Below are 15,315 nucleotides of genomic sequence, written 5' to 3' on the forward strand. Positions count from 1 at the left end.
ATCCTAACCAACTCTTAAAGGCCCTACTTCACAACACTACCACAGGGGCAATCAAATTTTAACATGAATTTGAGAGGGGAAAAATACTGTTCAAACCATACCACCCAGTATTTCTCAACGTAAAAGCAATGAATTGGTGGGGGACATCCATGAACCTCTCTGGAAAGAAGTCCTTCAAGGAAGCAGGTAAGATGTGCTGGAGGGCTGAGGGCTGTATCTTGTGGCTGGCTCCTAATAGGACATGAGGGATGGAGAGACCAGGACCTGCTGCCCAGAAATCCAGGTAGCATCAAGGAAGTTTGTTAGCAGGTAGCAAAAGCCAGTCTATTTCCAATTTGTATTAAGACATTGAGATAAGACATTAGCCAAGGATTTGCAAGAATGAAACAATGACCTAGTTTCTAGAGAGCTTAAGATACCCAGAGCTTAGCCAGGACAATAGTGCACATCTAGAATCCCAGTACTCAGGAAGCTAAGAGAGGAGATTTGTGAGTTTGAGGCAAGCCTGGGCTACATTGTGACCTTAAGTCCAGCCTGATTTATGTAGATAGTTCTGTCCGAAAAGATCAAACAAAAAAAAAATCCACAGGTTATAAACCTCAAACCTAGAGGAGACACCCAATTGTGTGTCAGATAAATTAATGATGTAGTATACAAAGTTAGTTACAGCATGATGGCCTAGATCACCAACTAGAGCCTTGAGCTCAGTTTCATAGTGAGAAAGAAGCATTTACTAATACCTAGGCTCCTATTATAAGCTAGGATCTGATTTCAAAGGTCTGAAATGGTTTCTAAACTCAGCATATCTATAAAGCTTACAAGTGAGGCTAGATCTCAAATGACATTTTCCATAGTAAGACCTTAGATGAGAGGTTGTCAAACATTTTTCTTTGCTTCACAGGTCATGTGATTTCTGTCATAAATTCTGCTCTTGTGTCGCCAAGTAGCCACAGACAATAATCAAGTAACAAATACAACTGTGTTCCAATGACAAGGAAATTGGAAGTGTACATAGTTTTCATAAAGCACAAAGTAGTTGTCTTTTTTTATTTTTTTAATCACTTAAAATTTTTAAAAAGCAGCCTGGCCCTGGTGGCTCATGCCTATAATCCTTGCTACTCAGGAGGCTGAGATCTGAGGATCACAGTTCAAAGCCAGCCCAGGCAGGAAAGTCTGTGAGACTCTTATCTCCAATTATCCACCAGAAAACCAGAAGTGGCACTGTGGCTCAAGTGGTAGAGAACTTGCCTTGAGCTGAAGAGATCAGGGACAGCACCCAGGCCCAGAGTTCAAGCCCCATGATTGACCCCCCCAAAAAATGTAAAAAAACTGTTAATCCAATTGAGCATACAAAAAACAGACAACAAGCCAAATTTGCCCTGTCTGGACCAGTTTGAAGACCCTACCCTAGACTACTGTTCTCCACCCCAGATCTACTAAATGCATAAAGAAAGGACCTTATTTCACCAGACTTCCTAGATAATCCTAATTTAGCCTGCTCAAATACCATTTCTGGGTCCAGAACAACATACCTCTCCAAGTCTCTCAAAACGTGAGAGTCTTTATTTAAGTGTTGTTAACAGTTCAATCTTCCTGATTTTCTCAATTTGTTCAATCTTCTTGATTTTCTTAGTTTGGGTATAGTCTCCTGACTTCCCCACTCCTCTCAATTAACTTCCAAGAAGCTACCTCTTACCTTACCCCACATCTGATAGGATATATGGCATCTTTGTGTAATTAAGGACTGATCAATTCCAGTGATTTTCAGCTCTTGAACAATCTTGTATGAGAAGCACAACTCTGATCTTCTGCTTTTCCGAATGAGCTGAAATTACTCATAGTTGCTGAGAAAAGATATGCAGGGCCCCTGTTTCCTACCAATGTGAAGATACACTTTTTGGCTGCTCTCAGGTTAGGACAGGCAGGAGCTGCACTCCAGGCAAGAAAACTTAAAAGGAGATGAAATCAAGGGTGCGGGAAGGTTTGGAGTTATTTTTGAGTTAAGGATGGGAGTAGAAACCCATAGGCTGTATATGCTTATCTCAGGAATGTCGGGGACTTCAGAAAGGAAATCCAGGGGATTCAGTGATGAAGGCTAAGCCAACAGGAAAAGGGAGAGGAGGGGAAGTAAGCCATTGTGTGGCAGTTATAAACAGGCCAGCCCCTCCACCTTGGCAAAGGGATCAACTGGGTCATCAAACTAGTCATTCTCAAATTTCAGTGTCTGAACATCAGCAAAATCTTGTTAGAATGTAGATGCTGATTCTGTAGGCCTTGGGTGGGGCCTGAGCTTCTACTTTTCTGACTTGGTTCCAGGTGACCAAAGTGTACAAACATCCTGCTGACAACTATTCATGGCTTGTTTTGGTTTCCTTTTAAAGTCACAGGCTGGAAAATAATTCCTGGGTCCATACCTCAGTTCCTTTAGGGGTTGAACTCTGCATATGTAGCTGTGAGGGGAGTTTCCTATAGCACTATGTATAGTTACTATCATACCCATCAAAAGAGCAAGTGAGCTCTCAACTCCAATCTCTCTCTTTCTCTAAGTCTTGAGTCCTGGGACTCCTCTATCTGTTTTCTAAATATCCCAAAGTCTGCTTCCTGACCAAGTCCCATGCTTTTGGAACCATATGTTTCCAGACATGGCGTCCCTTTCTAATTTTCTCCAAGGTGCATTGTGGTCCTGCATGGCTGATTCTTGCCAGTATCCTGCAAAGGTCTGTTGGCAGAAAAGATACTGCTTCATCACTCACCCCTTGAGTAGAAGCTGCTAAGGAGCTGGGATACAATGATACCACTATTTTTAAAGAAAAAATGATCCTACCTACTCAGGAGGCTGAGATCTGAGGACCACAGTTCAAAGCCAGCCCAAGCAGAAAAATCCATGAGACTCTTATCTCCAATTAACCACTAAAAAACCAGAAATGGGGCCATGGCTCAAAGTGGTAGAGCACTACCCTTGAGTGAAAGAGCTCAGGAATAGAGCCTAGGCCCTGAGTTCAAGCCCCATGACTGACAAAAAAAGATGAAATAAAAAATAGAAGGGCTGGGGAGAATGTAGGGTAATTAGTAGCATCATACATTGCTGTGGACAGGTAAAAGGGTGCAGTCACTTTGGAAAACAATTTTGTCATTCCTCAAAGGGTTCAACCTAGAGTTACCTTATAGCACCGTGGTTCCATTTCTAAGTATCTAGCTAAGAACAGGTAAAAATATGTTTCCATACAAAAGCATGTACAGAGATTTTTCACTAATATAATTATTCTCAAGAGACTTAAAGTGGAAATCCAAACATATTAACTAAACAAATGGATAGGTAAAATGTGCTAAGCCAAGAATAATGGCACACATTTATAATCCCAGAACTCTGAAGGCTGAGGTAGAAGGATCATGAGTTCAAGGCCAGCCTGAGTTGCATAAGGAGACTCTACCTCAAAATAAAATAAAGTGCTGAATATCCGTAGAATGGAATATTATTTGACCACAAGAATCAAATACTGCCACATATTATAACATGGATGAAACTTGAAAACATTTTGCTAAATAAAAGAAGCTAGACACAAAAGGAGATATTTTGTATGACTATATTTATAGGGAATGACAAGAATAGGCAAATATGGGGGGGGCGGAGTGGTAGTTGTGGAGATGGTAGGGGGAAAACTAAGGAGGAGGCAACAATGCTTGATAAGAAATGTATTCATTACTTTGCTCATGTAATTGTAACCCCCCTGTATGGTATTTTCACAATAAAAAAACTTTTTAAACAATAAAAAAAGAATAGGCAGGGGCTGGGAAGGTGGCTCAGTGGTAGAGCGCTTGCCTTGCATGCATGAGGCCCCTGGGTTCGATTCCTCAGCACCACATAAGCCGAAAAAAAAAAGCCGGAAGTGGCACTGTGGCTCAAGTGGTAGAGCACTAGCCTTGAGCTGAAGAGCTGAGGGACAGCGCCCAGGCCCAGAGTTCGGGCCCACGACCGGATCCAAATCCAAAAATAACAAAAAACAAAAAAAAGAATAGGCAAATGTATGAAGGCAGAAGATCGACTAGTAGTTGCTGAGGACAAGAGTGTGAAAGACTGCACAGTGATGGCTAAGTTGTAGGGGGTCTCTTTTTAAGGGGCAATGAAAATGTTCTAAATTGATTGTGGTGATAGATCCATAGCTCAGAGGATACACTAAAATCACTGAACTATTGCGAAGCACGTGAATTACATCTCAATAAAACTGCTAAAATGTCATCACAAATCAGGTGCGAAACTTAAAGCAAAATAGCGCAGAGTCAAAGCTTTTCAAACTCTGATGTTCCAAAGGGAGTAAAGATTTGGCCTTGGGGCAGCAACTTCTCAGAATCATTGAGAAACATCTAAGCAGCCAAAGACATAAGATTTTGAAAGTGTAGCCAAGTGTCCCTCTAAATAACTATGGTGAGCTGTACACCCTAGACAGATGCTCAATGCCATAGGATAATTTGTTCTTGCTTGCCTAGTCCTGGCTCAGCAAGGTGCCTCATGTGTAATGGCCATTCACAATTTGAATTCACAGACAGAACTCTGGGAGTAAAGGGAATTCACTGAGCTCTAATACCAGTTCTGTTCCTAACTCCCTGTGTGATCCCACAACTGGTTCCAACTGGTCAGGCCTCAGAGGCTCCTCCCTAAAATACAAGGAGACTCACTATCTCTGGCATGGACACCTTCACAGTCTAAGATTCTGCAGTTCCTTGAATTAGGCAACCCATAGAGGGGAACCTGGTATACATGAGAGAAATTCCCGCAGGAATCTATATAGATACCTAACCTGAGAGTCAGGCCTGAGCAGAAGCATTTCCAAGCAGATGCCATCTCCTCTATCTACTGAGAGCCTTCTAGCAGCTAGGTTCCTTGCTAGGTCATGAAGATACAAAAAATAAATAGGACCCTACAACATGCCCACATGGCTGGAGGCATCAGATCAATGGTGAAACAATGTGATTTTTGGCAACTGAAAAGCTGAGGAAAAAAAAAATCTAGCAACAGAATTTCAACTCTAGATGTTGAAAGGCACTGGAGTTTTACTCTGACAAATGTTGAGTCAGTGGCAACATGTCTGTCACAGTGGCCATTCTGGGAGTAGACTTTCAGGAGGTGGGGGAGAGACATGACTATACTACAACTTCCTCACCATCCCACAATGGGCCCACAAAACCTTGGCTCAGTTCTTTCCCTGTGCCCCTAAGTTAACTACTGTTTGTGAATGTTTTTGGATGGTTGGAAACAAAAGGCTCAAATATGCAGAAGACCAGGGTCAACCATCAGAGAATATCGGGGTACAACTGTCATTGAGCACAACTGGGTGGACATTAAAAATAGCTACTGAAAAGTGAAAACAGGTTATGGTACATGCTATGTATTACAATATAGGTCACTCCCCACAAGCAGAAGAGAAAAAAATACTGCAATGATATTTCAAGACTAAGCAGGAAATCTGCCCTCAATTTCCGGTAGGATCTGTCTGAGTATTACTCATAAAAATGTTTTAAAACCAATCTATGCAATTTACAACCCCAAATCTCTGGGATAATCCAAGCTATTATGTCCAAATCTTATTTATCTTCTCCCTGGAAAACCAGACATAAAAAGCCTCCCAGTATGAGCTACAGATTATGTATATGTGAATCATTCTGCTCAAGAATAAGTGTTCCAGAAGTTTGAGGCCAAAGTGTGCCATGCTCCTGCAAAATCCAGGTGCAACTAATTATCATCTGGAAAAACTTGGGAGTTTAGCCATGCTACCAATGACGTTTTTCTTGTGCAGTCATGATCTGAAAAGCCTACCCCAAAGGACTCCCTGGAGTTTGTAAATCTCTTAGAAGAGTGTCCTAGAGTGATATGATATCCAAGAGTCTTACCAGTTAACCATGCTCTAACTTGTTGCCTGTCCAATTGGCTCTTCTGTTCAAGGTACTATACATTCTCACGGACACTTTGCTATCTCCCATTCTTTTTCCTTGAGAAGTATTATTTAAGCTTATTCTGCTTTAAACCTACAGGGATTTTTGAAATAAAATGATTTGATTCTCTGTTACAACTACTACAATCAATCCATCCACAAATACCAATTTAAGATGCTCTCTCAGATCCCAAGCCTTGTTCTAAATAGGAGTAAACTAAAGTTACCAGTCTAGACCTGAAGGCAATCACAATTTGGTTCTATCTGTTTTACTTAGTGTTTCAAATTTTTTATTTTATTTTTTGTAAGTGCTAAGGTTTGAACCCAAGCCCTTATACATGCTAAGTATACATTTTAACATAAAGCTTCACCCCAAATCTAGTGTTGTTTTGTAAATGAGAAACTGTACAGCTGGCTACAAATATAGAGACCACCTACTCATTGGTTCAATCAAAGTTTTCTTTGGTAATTTCACTTTAGTTTGTATTTGATTTTTCTGCTTATTTTAACTGTGGATTGTCCTCACAGAATTCATAAGGATATCTAATAGGAGAGATTTTTTTAATTATGATAGGGCCTGCTTTCTAAAACAGAAGATCTACATCACTTTTTGTTTCCAATTTCCAAATCTTACCTATATTGCAAGCAAATAAGCACATTCATCATTTATGTCCACTTCAAAAACTTAAGTCTCAGCTGGGCCCCCGTGCCTCACACTTATAATCCTAACTACTCAGGAGACTGAGATCTGAAGATTGGGTTTTGAAGGCAATCAGAGTAGAAAAGTCTATGAGACTCTTATCTTCAATTAAACAGAAAACAAAAACAAAAACAGAAGTGGAGCTGTAGTAGAACATCAAACTTGAGTGGAAAAAAAAAAACCTCGCAGACAGTACTCAAGCCTTGAATCCAAGCCCCCGGACTGGCATAAAACAAACAACAACAAAAAAGCTACCTTAAATCTGTCTAGGTTTCATTAGAGAAATCAGAATCAGACTCTATTTCAGAACTAAAGTCAAATTTCCTAGAGTAAGAGCAGGCTTAAAATACCATCCCCTCCCAAAAGAAATGGCCCAGAAAAGCTAGCAGTCAAGAAAAGCATACAATGGAGAAGCACAGGACTGACTTGAAACTCTCACTAAAACTGGAACATCACAGAGGTGATTGTTCATACTACTATTTTGGAAGTGAATTTTTAACCTGAATATTAATCATCACTTGGCTGCTAAAAATTTTATAATATGTTATAGCTTGGCAAAAGTAAACCTTCTTCTGTTTCAACTCTCTCCACTTTCAATTATCAGTTTTAGTTGTGTTCGCTGAAAGGGGAATTGATGTAGCATACATATTTGCGTTTACTAAGGAAACCGTTCAACTACTTTGGAAGGGACCAGAGCAGAGTAGCCAACAAAAATAATAAATGCAAACTCCAGCTTGTGGCTGCACTCAAGTCTCTCATCTTACAGCCCCCAACAGAGCTTATTGCTTAAACAGAGGGTGCTCATGGATTTTAAAGGAACCTCTGTAGCAAGCAAACCCTGGTCACTATGTATGTGTATATGTAGACTCAGGATGTCACAAGTCCTGTTTACCTGTGCGGATGTTTCTTTCAGGTCCTTTCCTGTCTAATTACCCATCATCAGAGTTGCAAGGGCAGTTAATTCAATAAGCACAAATACCCACTCAGAAGCAAGTATACTACTAGGCACCGTGGGAAATACAAACAAGGGTAAGATACAACACAATCTCTACTTTGAAGAGTTCAGAGTCTAGAAGAGGAGCCCATAAATCCTTACAATGGATGGTATGCGTGATAAAGAAAGACACCAAGAGTTATGAATGTTCAAAAGAAGGCAGAAGCCTTCCTGTGTCAAGGGTCAAGGAAATGTTTCAGGGGATGGAGTATTGCTCAGCAGTGGAGCATGTACAAGGCCATAAGTTCAATCTCCAGCACTGCTTTAAGAAAAAAAAAGGTTTCAACAAAATGAGGTGTCACAAGACAGTGGGCATATTATGGACAGACAAATGGCTGGGAGATATTCTAGATGCAGAGAGTAGAACCTGTCAGGAAGAAGGAAAATGTAACTGAAGTTCTGTAAGGACAGATAATCTATTTGAAGTGGACTTTAGAAAATTACAAGAGAGACTTGAAAACTAAGCTAAGCTACAAGCAAACTATATAGCCTCCTAGAACAACTTTCTACAGGAAGCTGCTGCTCCAAGTTTCTGAGTAGAGAGAGTAATGTGATCAAAATAGATGTTAATGGGCTGGGAACATGGTTTAGTGTTAGAGTGATTGCCTAGTATGCATGAAGCCCTGGGTTTGATTCCTTAGTACCACATAAACAGAAAAAGCTGGAAGTGATGCTGTGGCTCAAGTGGTAGAGTGCTAGCCTTGGGCAAAAGATGCTCAGGGACAGTGTCCAGGCCCTAAGTTCAAGCCCCAGGACTGGCACAAAAAAAAAGATGCTGATGAGCTGGTGGCTCATTCCTATAATTCTAGCTACTCAGGAGGATGAGATCTGAGGATCACAGTTCAAAGTCAGCCTAAGCAGGAAAGCCCATGAGACTCTTATCTCCAATTAACCACTAAAATGCTGCAAGTGGAGCTGTGCAAGTGGTAGATCACTGTCCTTGAGCAAAAGAAAAACAATGCTCAAGGACAGTGCCCAGGCCCTGAGTTCAAGCCTCAGGACTGCTACCAAAAAAAATGGTGCTAAAGTAATGTACTTAAAAGACCAGCACTTGGCCAGAGAAAGGAGAATGTTATTGTAAAATGTTATTGTAAAAATATAAATGAGAAGGGCTGGGCTTTGTGGTATGAGGTGGTAAGGAAGTGGAAAGGCTGATATTCATGCTTTAATGATGGTTTCTGGTGTCTAGTTCAGCTCACAAAGGTGTGAAATGACTAGTAGTATACTGCACTGAGAATGTTATGAATGAATACAATGCCAGACTTCCCTGGCATATCTGTTTCATTGCAGAGTAATTTTGTCAGTTGATTATATGCTTTAAACACAAATTGAAATTTCTAGCTTGCTCAAAATGAGAATTTAATTGTATAGCTTGAGCCAGGTGTTCTACTCCTAACACTTAGGGCTCAATGTGGCATTTCAACACACTGCTTTGGACGTTGTGCTCTGGTTTGGCTTTCAGCAAACCTTACTTTGTTTTCCTGACTGGTGAGAAGCCATAGTTCTCTCCAGATCCAAGAAGAGTCATAGATTCTTCATTAGTGGCCACAACATTCAGCTTATTTTGCAAAAGGAGGTGGAATGAACTTCAAAAATCTCTGTTATAAAGAATCTTTCCAAAGTTCTTTTAGAAATGGAACCAATCAGAACTCCCATCTCTTATAAGCATACAAACACAATCAAACACAGACAACTTTACTAGGAGCTCTCCATACACTTCTTGTGCGTTTTTGTAGACGCAGCATCTTTGCTAGGCTGCAGAGAATAAATCAGAGGGCCAGAAAAGCTGCATCAAATTCAAAGATGGAAGAACTCCAGAGACCTTCCGGGGTGGGAATGAAAATGATTTATTCTGGCTCTGACAGATTCACTATAAAAGCTCAGATAGTTACATAATCCAAGTGCTGATGGAGCCCTTAGGCCCCTACCTTCTTTTAGAAGTTCTACATTCAAAAGGTCTTGCTTTCTCACATACTGGAGACTTGATGTTCACTTAATAAGCAAGTGCCTCCAAAACAATATTTAAAATCTAACATCATACATTTAGGGTAAACTCAGCTAATGTGATTTGCCTCTAGACCCACAGGTTGAGAAAGTTTCTACTCCCTAGTCTTCCAAAATCTCTGGCTTGGACTGAAATCCCCTCCTGTGCATTTGACAGCTCTACTGAGCTCATTTCTTAGGATGTTCCACTGAAATGTGCAAAGAGAGAGCCTAGAGCCTGAAAGACATATTTCTCAAGTGTCTCCTGTAGGTTTTAGCTTCTCTGTGGTCTGAACAGTGCGAGGGAGCAGGATTGGACATCAGTGGACACTTGATGGGAAGAGAAACATGGTGGCTCCCAGCTTGGCCAGGTGTGGAGAGGAGAGATCACTCTACAGGCTGTTAGACGGAGCCAGAAAAGCCATTAGTGGAGCCCAAAACAAGATGAGTAATGAGAGCCCAAACTGGCAAATCTGTGACCCTGTGGATGTCTGAGCCTTGACAGCAAACTGTACTATATAAGGGTAGAAGGTGGGAGAAACGAATACCAGGGGGATGTGCAGAGCAAGAGAGGAGAATAAGATCAGATACAAAAGAATAAGAGTGAGCCGGGCGCTGGTGGCTCACGCCTGTAATCCTAGCTACTCAGGAGGCTGAGATCTGAGGATCGTGGTTCAAAGCCAGCTTGGGCAGGAGAGACCGTGAGACTCCTATCTCCAATAAACCACCAGAAAACCAGAAGTGGCGCTGTAGCTCAAGTGATAGAGCGCTCGCCTTGAGCTGAAGAGCTGAGGGACAGCGCCCAGGCCCAGAGTTCAAGTCTCACCGACTGACAAAAAAAAAAAAGAATAAGAGTGCTCCTGCCTGAGAATGGCTCAACTAGAAGTTGAGGTATCAACTGTTGTTCTTGTTTCACTCCCCTAAAGCTTTCTTGTGCCCTTGATGGCACTTTCTCCATTATATTCATTTTGATGAGACTCCTATCACAGAATGTGGAAGTGGGGCTACTAACACAACACAGGAATAGTCGATTCCCATGCCAGGCACTGAGGATGACGTCTCCTTTCCACTTTGTCCTGGGCAGGGAATGTGGCTTAGTGGTAAAGTGATTGCCTAGCATGCATGAAGTCCTGGGTTCGATTCCGCAGTACCACATAAACAGAGAAAGCCAGAGGTGGCACTGTGGCTCAAGTGGTAGAGTACTAGTCTTGCACACAGAGAAGTTCAGGGACAGGGTCCTAGTCCCTGACTTCAAGCCTCAAAACTGACACACACTTCCAAAAAAAAAAAAGCCACTTTGCCCTGAATCATTTCCTATAAAACAGCTTCAAGATCACAAGCATCAGCACACAAATTTCTTATTTTTTAATTTACACATTTTGATCCATTCATTCGTTCATTTGGAAATGAACAAAAGATTTCATCAACCCTCCCCACATCTCCCAAGCACTCTATCTATAAGACCCTCATCCTGCTATGAGACTTTGGAAAATTCTCAGATTTCAAATACCCACAGTGTCACTGAATGCAAAGATAAATATATGCGTGCCCAGTAGCGCATGTCATCCCCTTTCCCATGGACACTAGATGAAAATCTATGCATAGTGTTCCTTTTCCTACCAAGGCCATAGGGGGATGCATGGCATCGTGCCCTGCTCCTCTTTGGAAGTTCTCTACTAACTTGACTTCAGTGTGAGGGAGTTGCTGGAGCTTTCTAAAGAGCATATTTCCAAGGAGAGCTCTGCCCACACCCACAGACCCCATTAAATACCAGGGTTCCCTTATAGGCTGGAAACCACGCCTTCTGACAACAGGAAACTCTATACCCCTTACCCAACATGGCACGTGCACCTCTCCCTCTTTCCCTGCGGCTAATCAAGTGCATGCCACATGTCACCACTCTCAGCTGGCACCCCTCTTGTAGAAAAGCTGACTTTCTCAGACTTCACAGCAGTGGGGGTTCGCCGATGCGGGAGGCGCTGTGCCAATGCAATTTACAAAAGTCTCTGTACCTTGGCTCTGGGACCAGCGGCCCTAGTGGTGTCATGGGACCTCAGATGGGACAGGACCTCCTCTAGGACAAGCTGTCAGGTCCAGAATCCTGACTCTGATCGACGGAGAGAGATCAAAATGCTGAGTGACGAGAAAGTAGCAAACTGGCATGCAGCCAAACTTGTCTCTCCATAGTTTCTAGTGCCAAGGAGCGTTTGATTGGAATCTTGGAACCCCGGGTGCAGAGGGTGCTTGGGCTCCAGGCTCCAGGAGAACGCCCTGTGCCTGGTGATGGGACAGTCTGCTCCCTTTCATGTGCCTAGGTGCAAGCCCCCTGAGTATTGCCCACTCTGGGGGTGCAGCGGTGGGGAGGGACTTAACCGCCAAAGATGAGTTCGGAGTAAACAAAGGACGTCCCCCACACCTCCTTCAGTTAGGAGCAAAAGATTCCTGGGCAGCTGGGGCGGGGAGGGTGGGGGAACTCCTAGGTAGGGAGAAAGCTCCTCCTCTGGTTCCTACCTGGGAAGCCGCGGCTAGTTGGGACGTGCAGCAGCAGCAGCAGCAGCAGCAGTAACAGCAGCGGCTGCTGCAGTGCAGGCGGTGGTAGCAGCAGCGCGGGCCTGAGAACTGGGCTCCCCATGACGAGCTGGCGCTTCCCTGGGCTCAGCAGCGCTGCTGCGCTTCCAAGCGGCCGGGAGGAGACCGAAGAGACCGAGGGGCTGCGCTGTGGCTGGCCGCCGGGCGAAAATTGGCTGGAAAACTCCTCCTCTCTCCTCTCTTCTTCCCTCCCTACAGCCTGGGCCTGCCCTCCTTCCTCCCTGCCTTCCCGGAGCGACACCACGCGGTTTGGGGTTCCCACTCACCCACCCACTCACCGCGTCCTTGTAAGCCAGAGCTTCTGGAAATGAGACTATTCCATCAGAGACACAAAGCGCCAGGGACATACTCCAGCAAGCCAACATATCCAAGGTTGTCTTTGCTCTCTCGGTGTGACCCGCTCATGCACAATACACGAGTGGTTCTACCACCTAGTGCATCTTGGGTCCCTAGAACCATGCTATCATTGCAGCAAAAGCTGCGTGAGTTACACAAACCAGTGTTTGTGAGTGACTCAATGCAGCTAGATATTAGGGTCACCAGTCACCCTCTCTAGTTTGCCCCTCATGACCATGTTCCCGACTTCACTATTTTATTCAGTTTTTCTTTACCAACTAGAAACTAATTCGTGGAAATTTGCCCAAATTCTCCCTGTTGTGGGCAGGCTGGGAACTGGAAACTCTAAGTGCGATTACTCAGGTACCAAAGCCGGTACTACATGGGGTTTGTTTGTCTTTTACAAAGGAATGAATGGAAAGCTGAGCAGAGTACACATACGCATGCGTGATATGCTGTGGTTGAGGCTGGACCTTAAGGTACTTATTCCAGGATCCACTAATGGGAAAGCACAAAGCACACAGAGTTCCTTGTCTCACCCAAAGCCTCAAGGATCCAGCTGTAGTTTTCTGCAGCCAGATCCCACCATCTCCTGACTTGTTCTCAACAACCCCAAGGACAGGAGAACCAGCTCAGAGCCCCCACCCTGTGGCCTGGCATAGCTGGATCCTGGCATTGAAATAGGGTTTCTAGGTTGCCCCTAAGATGGATCTGGTTTCTTTCAGGCATTAGAGAAAGCCTCTCATAGTTTTGGTTTGGTTTTAGTAAACCGAGAAGGCAATTCTATGCTGCTCTGCTGTAGAGGTAGGGTGAGGTGGGGTAATCGTAGCAAATTCCAATTGGGGCTGTTGCAGAAGACAGTGGAAGAGGAAGGGGAAATCTAGCCATCTCTGGATTCATAGCCATCTCTGTACTTGGACAAGAGATACATTGCTGGCTAAGACCCGTGGCAGCACTCACCCAAATGACTTTGAACTTATTTGTCTAGCGGTGCCTTTTCTAGTCCTCACAAACAACCTAGTCATGAAATTCCATCTTACTAACTCCAGTAATCAGAGGCATTTTTTTTCCATTTCCTGAGGGTGCCCTATCTGCTGCTACTTCTTCAAGAAGCCAACCAACCTTTTGTAATTGCCCAGTGTCAAGAAAAATAGGGTACTCAGGCTCTTCTGTGGCCTCTATCAGACCAGACTCTTCAGGGAGTAGTTTTCAATCCTGCCCACACACAAGAGAGGTGCCCCCAAGAAAGCTTCTATTCAGACTCTACCCAAGACCAATGAAGTCAGAATCCTTAAGGGTGTGACCTAGACATTAGCCAGTTGCACGTTTTTGTTCCTTCCTAAAACTTGCTCAGTGACAGAAGTTTTAGAATAGGATAAATTCAAGATGAGAGTTTCTCCATCTAGAAATACTGACGTTATTCTTCATTGGGGAGGGCCTTTCCTATGCAGCATCCTCAGCATCTACATACCAGATGACAGTAGTAAGCCCTCAGATGTGACAACCAAAAGTTGTCTCCAGGTATTGTCAGTTGTCATCAGTTGGGAACCCTTTTTGGAAGCCCATGAGCAGGTCCAGCTTAGCCTGTCTAGTGGCCTTCCTTCCCTATGTCACCTCTAAGGCAAGGTCTTCTTGTGAAAATCAGCATGCATTCCATTACTGTGCTGAAGATGAAAATCTGGCTCTCTCCTGTCACCTGAGTGTGGTTGAATTATAAGATATACTACCAGGTGCAAAAATAACTCCCTTTGTACACTGAGAAAATTCCAGTTGGAGGTTCATTTTTATTACTTTTGTTACTATCCCACATATTTTTTGTACAGTTCTTAGAGCTTGAACTCAGGGCCTGAGTGCTGTCTCTGAGCTTTTTGCTGAAGGTTTCGTCTCTACCACTTGAGCCACAGCTCTACTTTCTAAGGAGCTGTAACTGGATTGTAGCAGTGCTCTTTTTCTTTTGCTATCCCACCTCTTTCCGGTATGAGAGGTGATGACAAAAAGAAAGGAGGTTATCAATTCAATCCACAACATCTTAGTAGATTCATCATCTATCAAATAATTTGTGAGTTTGGTTGGTTAATATAAATAAAGAGAACGAACTCAGGGAATGCCATAGAATCATGATCTTATTCCTGTCTTGCATGATGCTACCATAATGACCTAGTAAAATCTATTTTTAGCATGAAACATGAAGGTAAGAGGAAAAGAAATAAGTTTCAAATACATCTCCAGGTGGAAATGCTGTATTGACTTGAAATCTCAAGAACAGTAAGAGAATAAATACGATACCCTATGTTAGATCTCAAAAATCAATCATGTGAAGAATCTGATTCCTTAGAATCTGATTCCGTAGAGCCTGATTCCATCAGGCTCATCTGTATAAAGAAGTATGTTTTAGGTATTGATTTATCAAAGTGCCTACTATCAAAAGGTTAGTGATGTTTCTTGACATATAAGTATCCATTAATAGGGGAATCATTTTATTAATTATATGATCTATGTGATGGAAGGTTATGTGGCTATTTAAAAATGAATAAGAGGAATCTATACTGGCATTAAACATCTCCATAATATCCTGTGTAGTGAAATAACAAGGAGCAAAATTATATACACAGATCATATATACAAATATATTTGCTACCATTGTGATAATAGGGAAAGTGTGGTAGCATACCAAGGCATTGAAAAAGGCAGAGTAGGAAGGGATGAGTTTTTTTTAATTATGGGATCCTTTGTATTGTTGAAATATTTAGGCATCTATCATTTTTTTATTTCTCCTTTCCTTACCA

The 15,315-nt window shown here is 42.8% G+C and overlaps 1 protein-coding gene across 1 annotated transcript in view; it reads right to left on the reverse strand.

Annotated features, from left to right (window-relative positions):
• Srpx (sushi-repeat containing protein, X-linked) overlaps positions 1-12,236 on the reverse strand; it is a 74,704-nt gene extending 62,468 nt beyond the window's left edge. Inside the window, exon 1 of the mRNA XM_013026734.1 lies at positions 12,116-12,236. Within this exon, the coding sequence (XP_012882188.1) occupies positions 12,116-12,236 (121 nt within the window). The remainder of the gene's footprint in view (positions 1-12,115) is intronic.
• Positions 12,237-15,315: the final 3,079 nt, after the last annotated feature.

The sequence above is a fragment of the Dipodomys ordii genome, unplaced genomic scaffold (genome assembly GCF_000151885.1).
Source record: "Dipodomys ordii isolate 6190 unplaced genomic scaffold, Dord_2.0 Scaffold96, whole genome shotgun sequence".
Classification (NCBI taxonomy): domain Eukaryota; kingdom Metazoa; phylum Chordata; class Mammalia; order Rodentia; family Heteromyidae; genus Dipodomys; species Dipodomys ordii.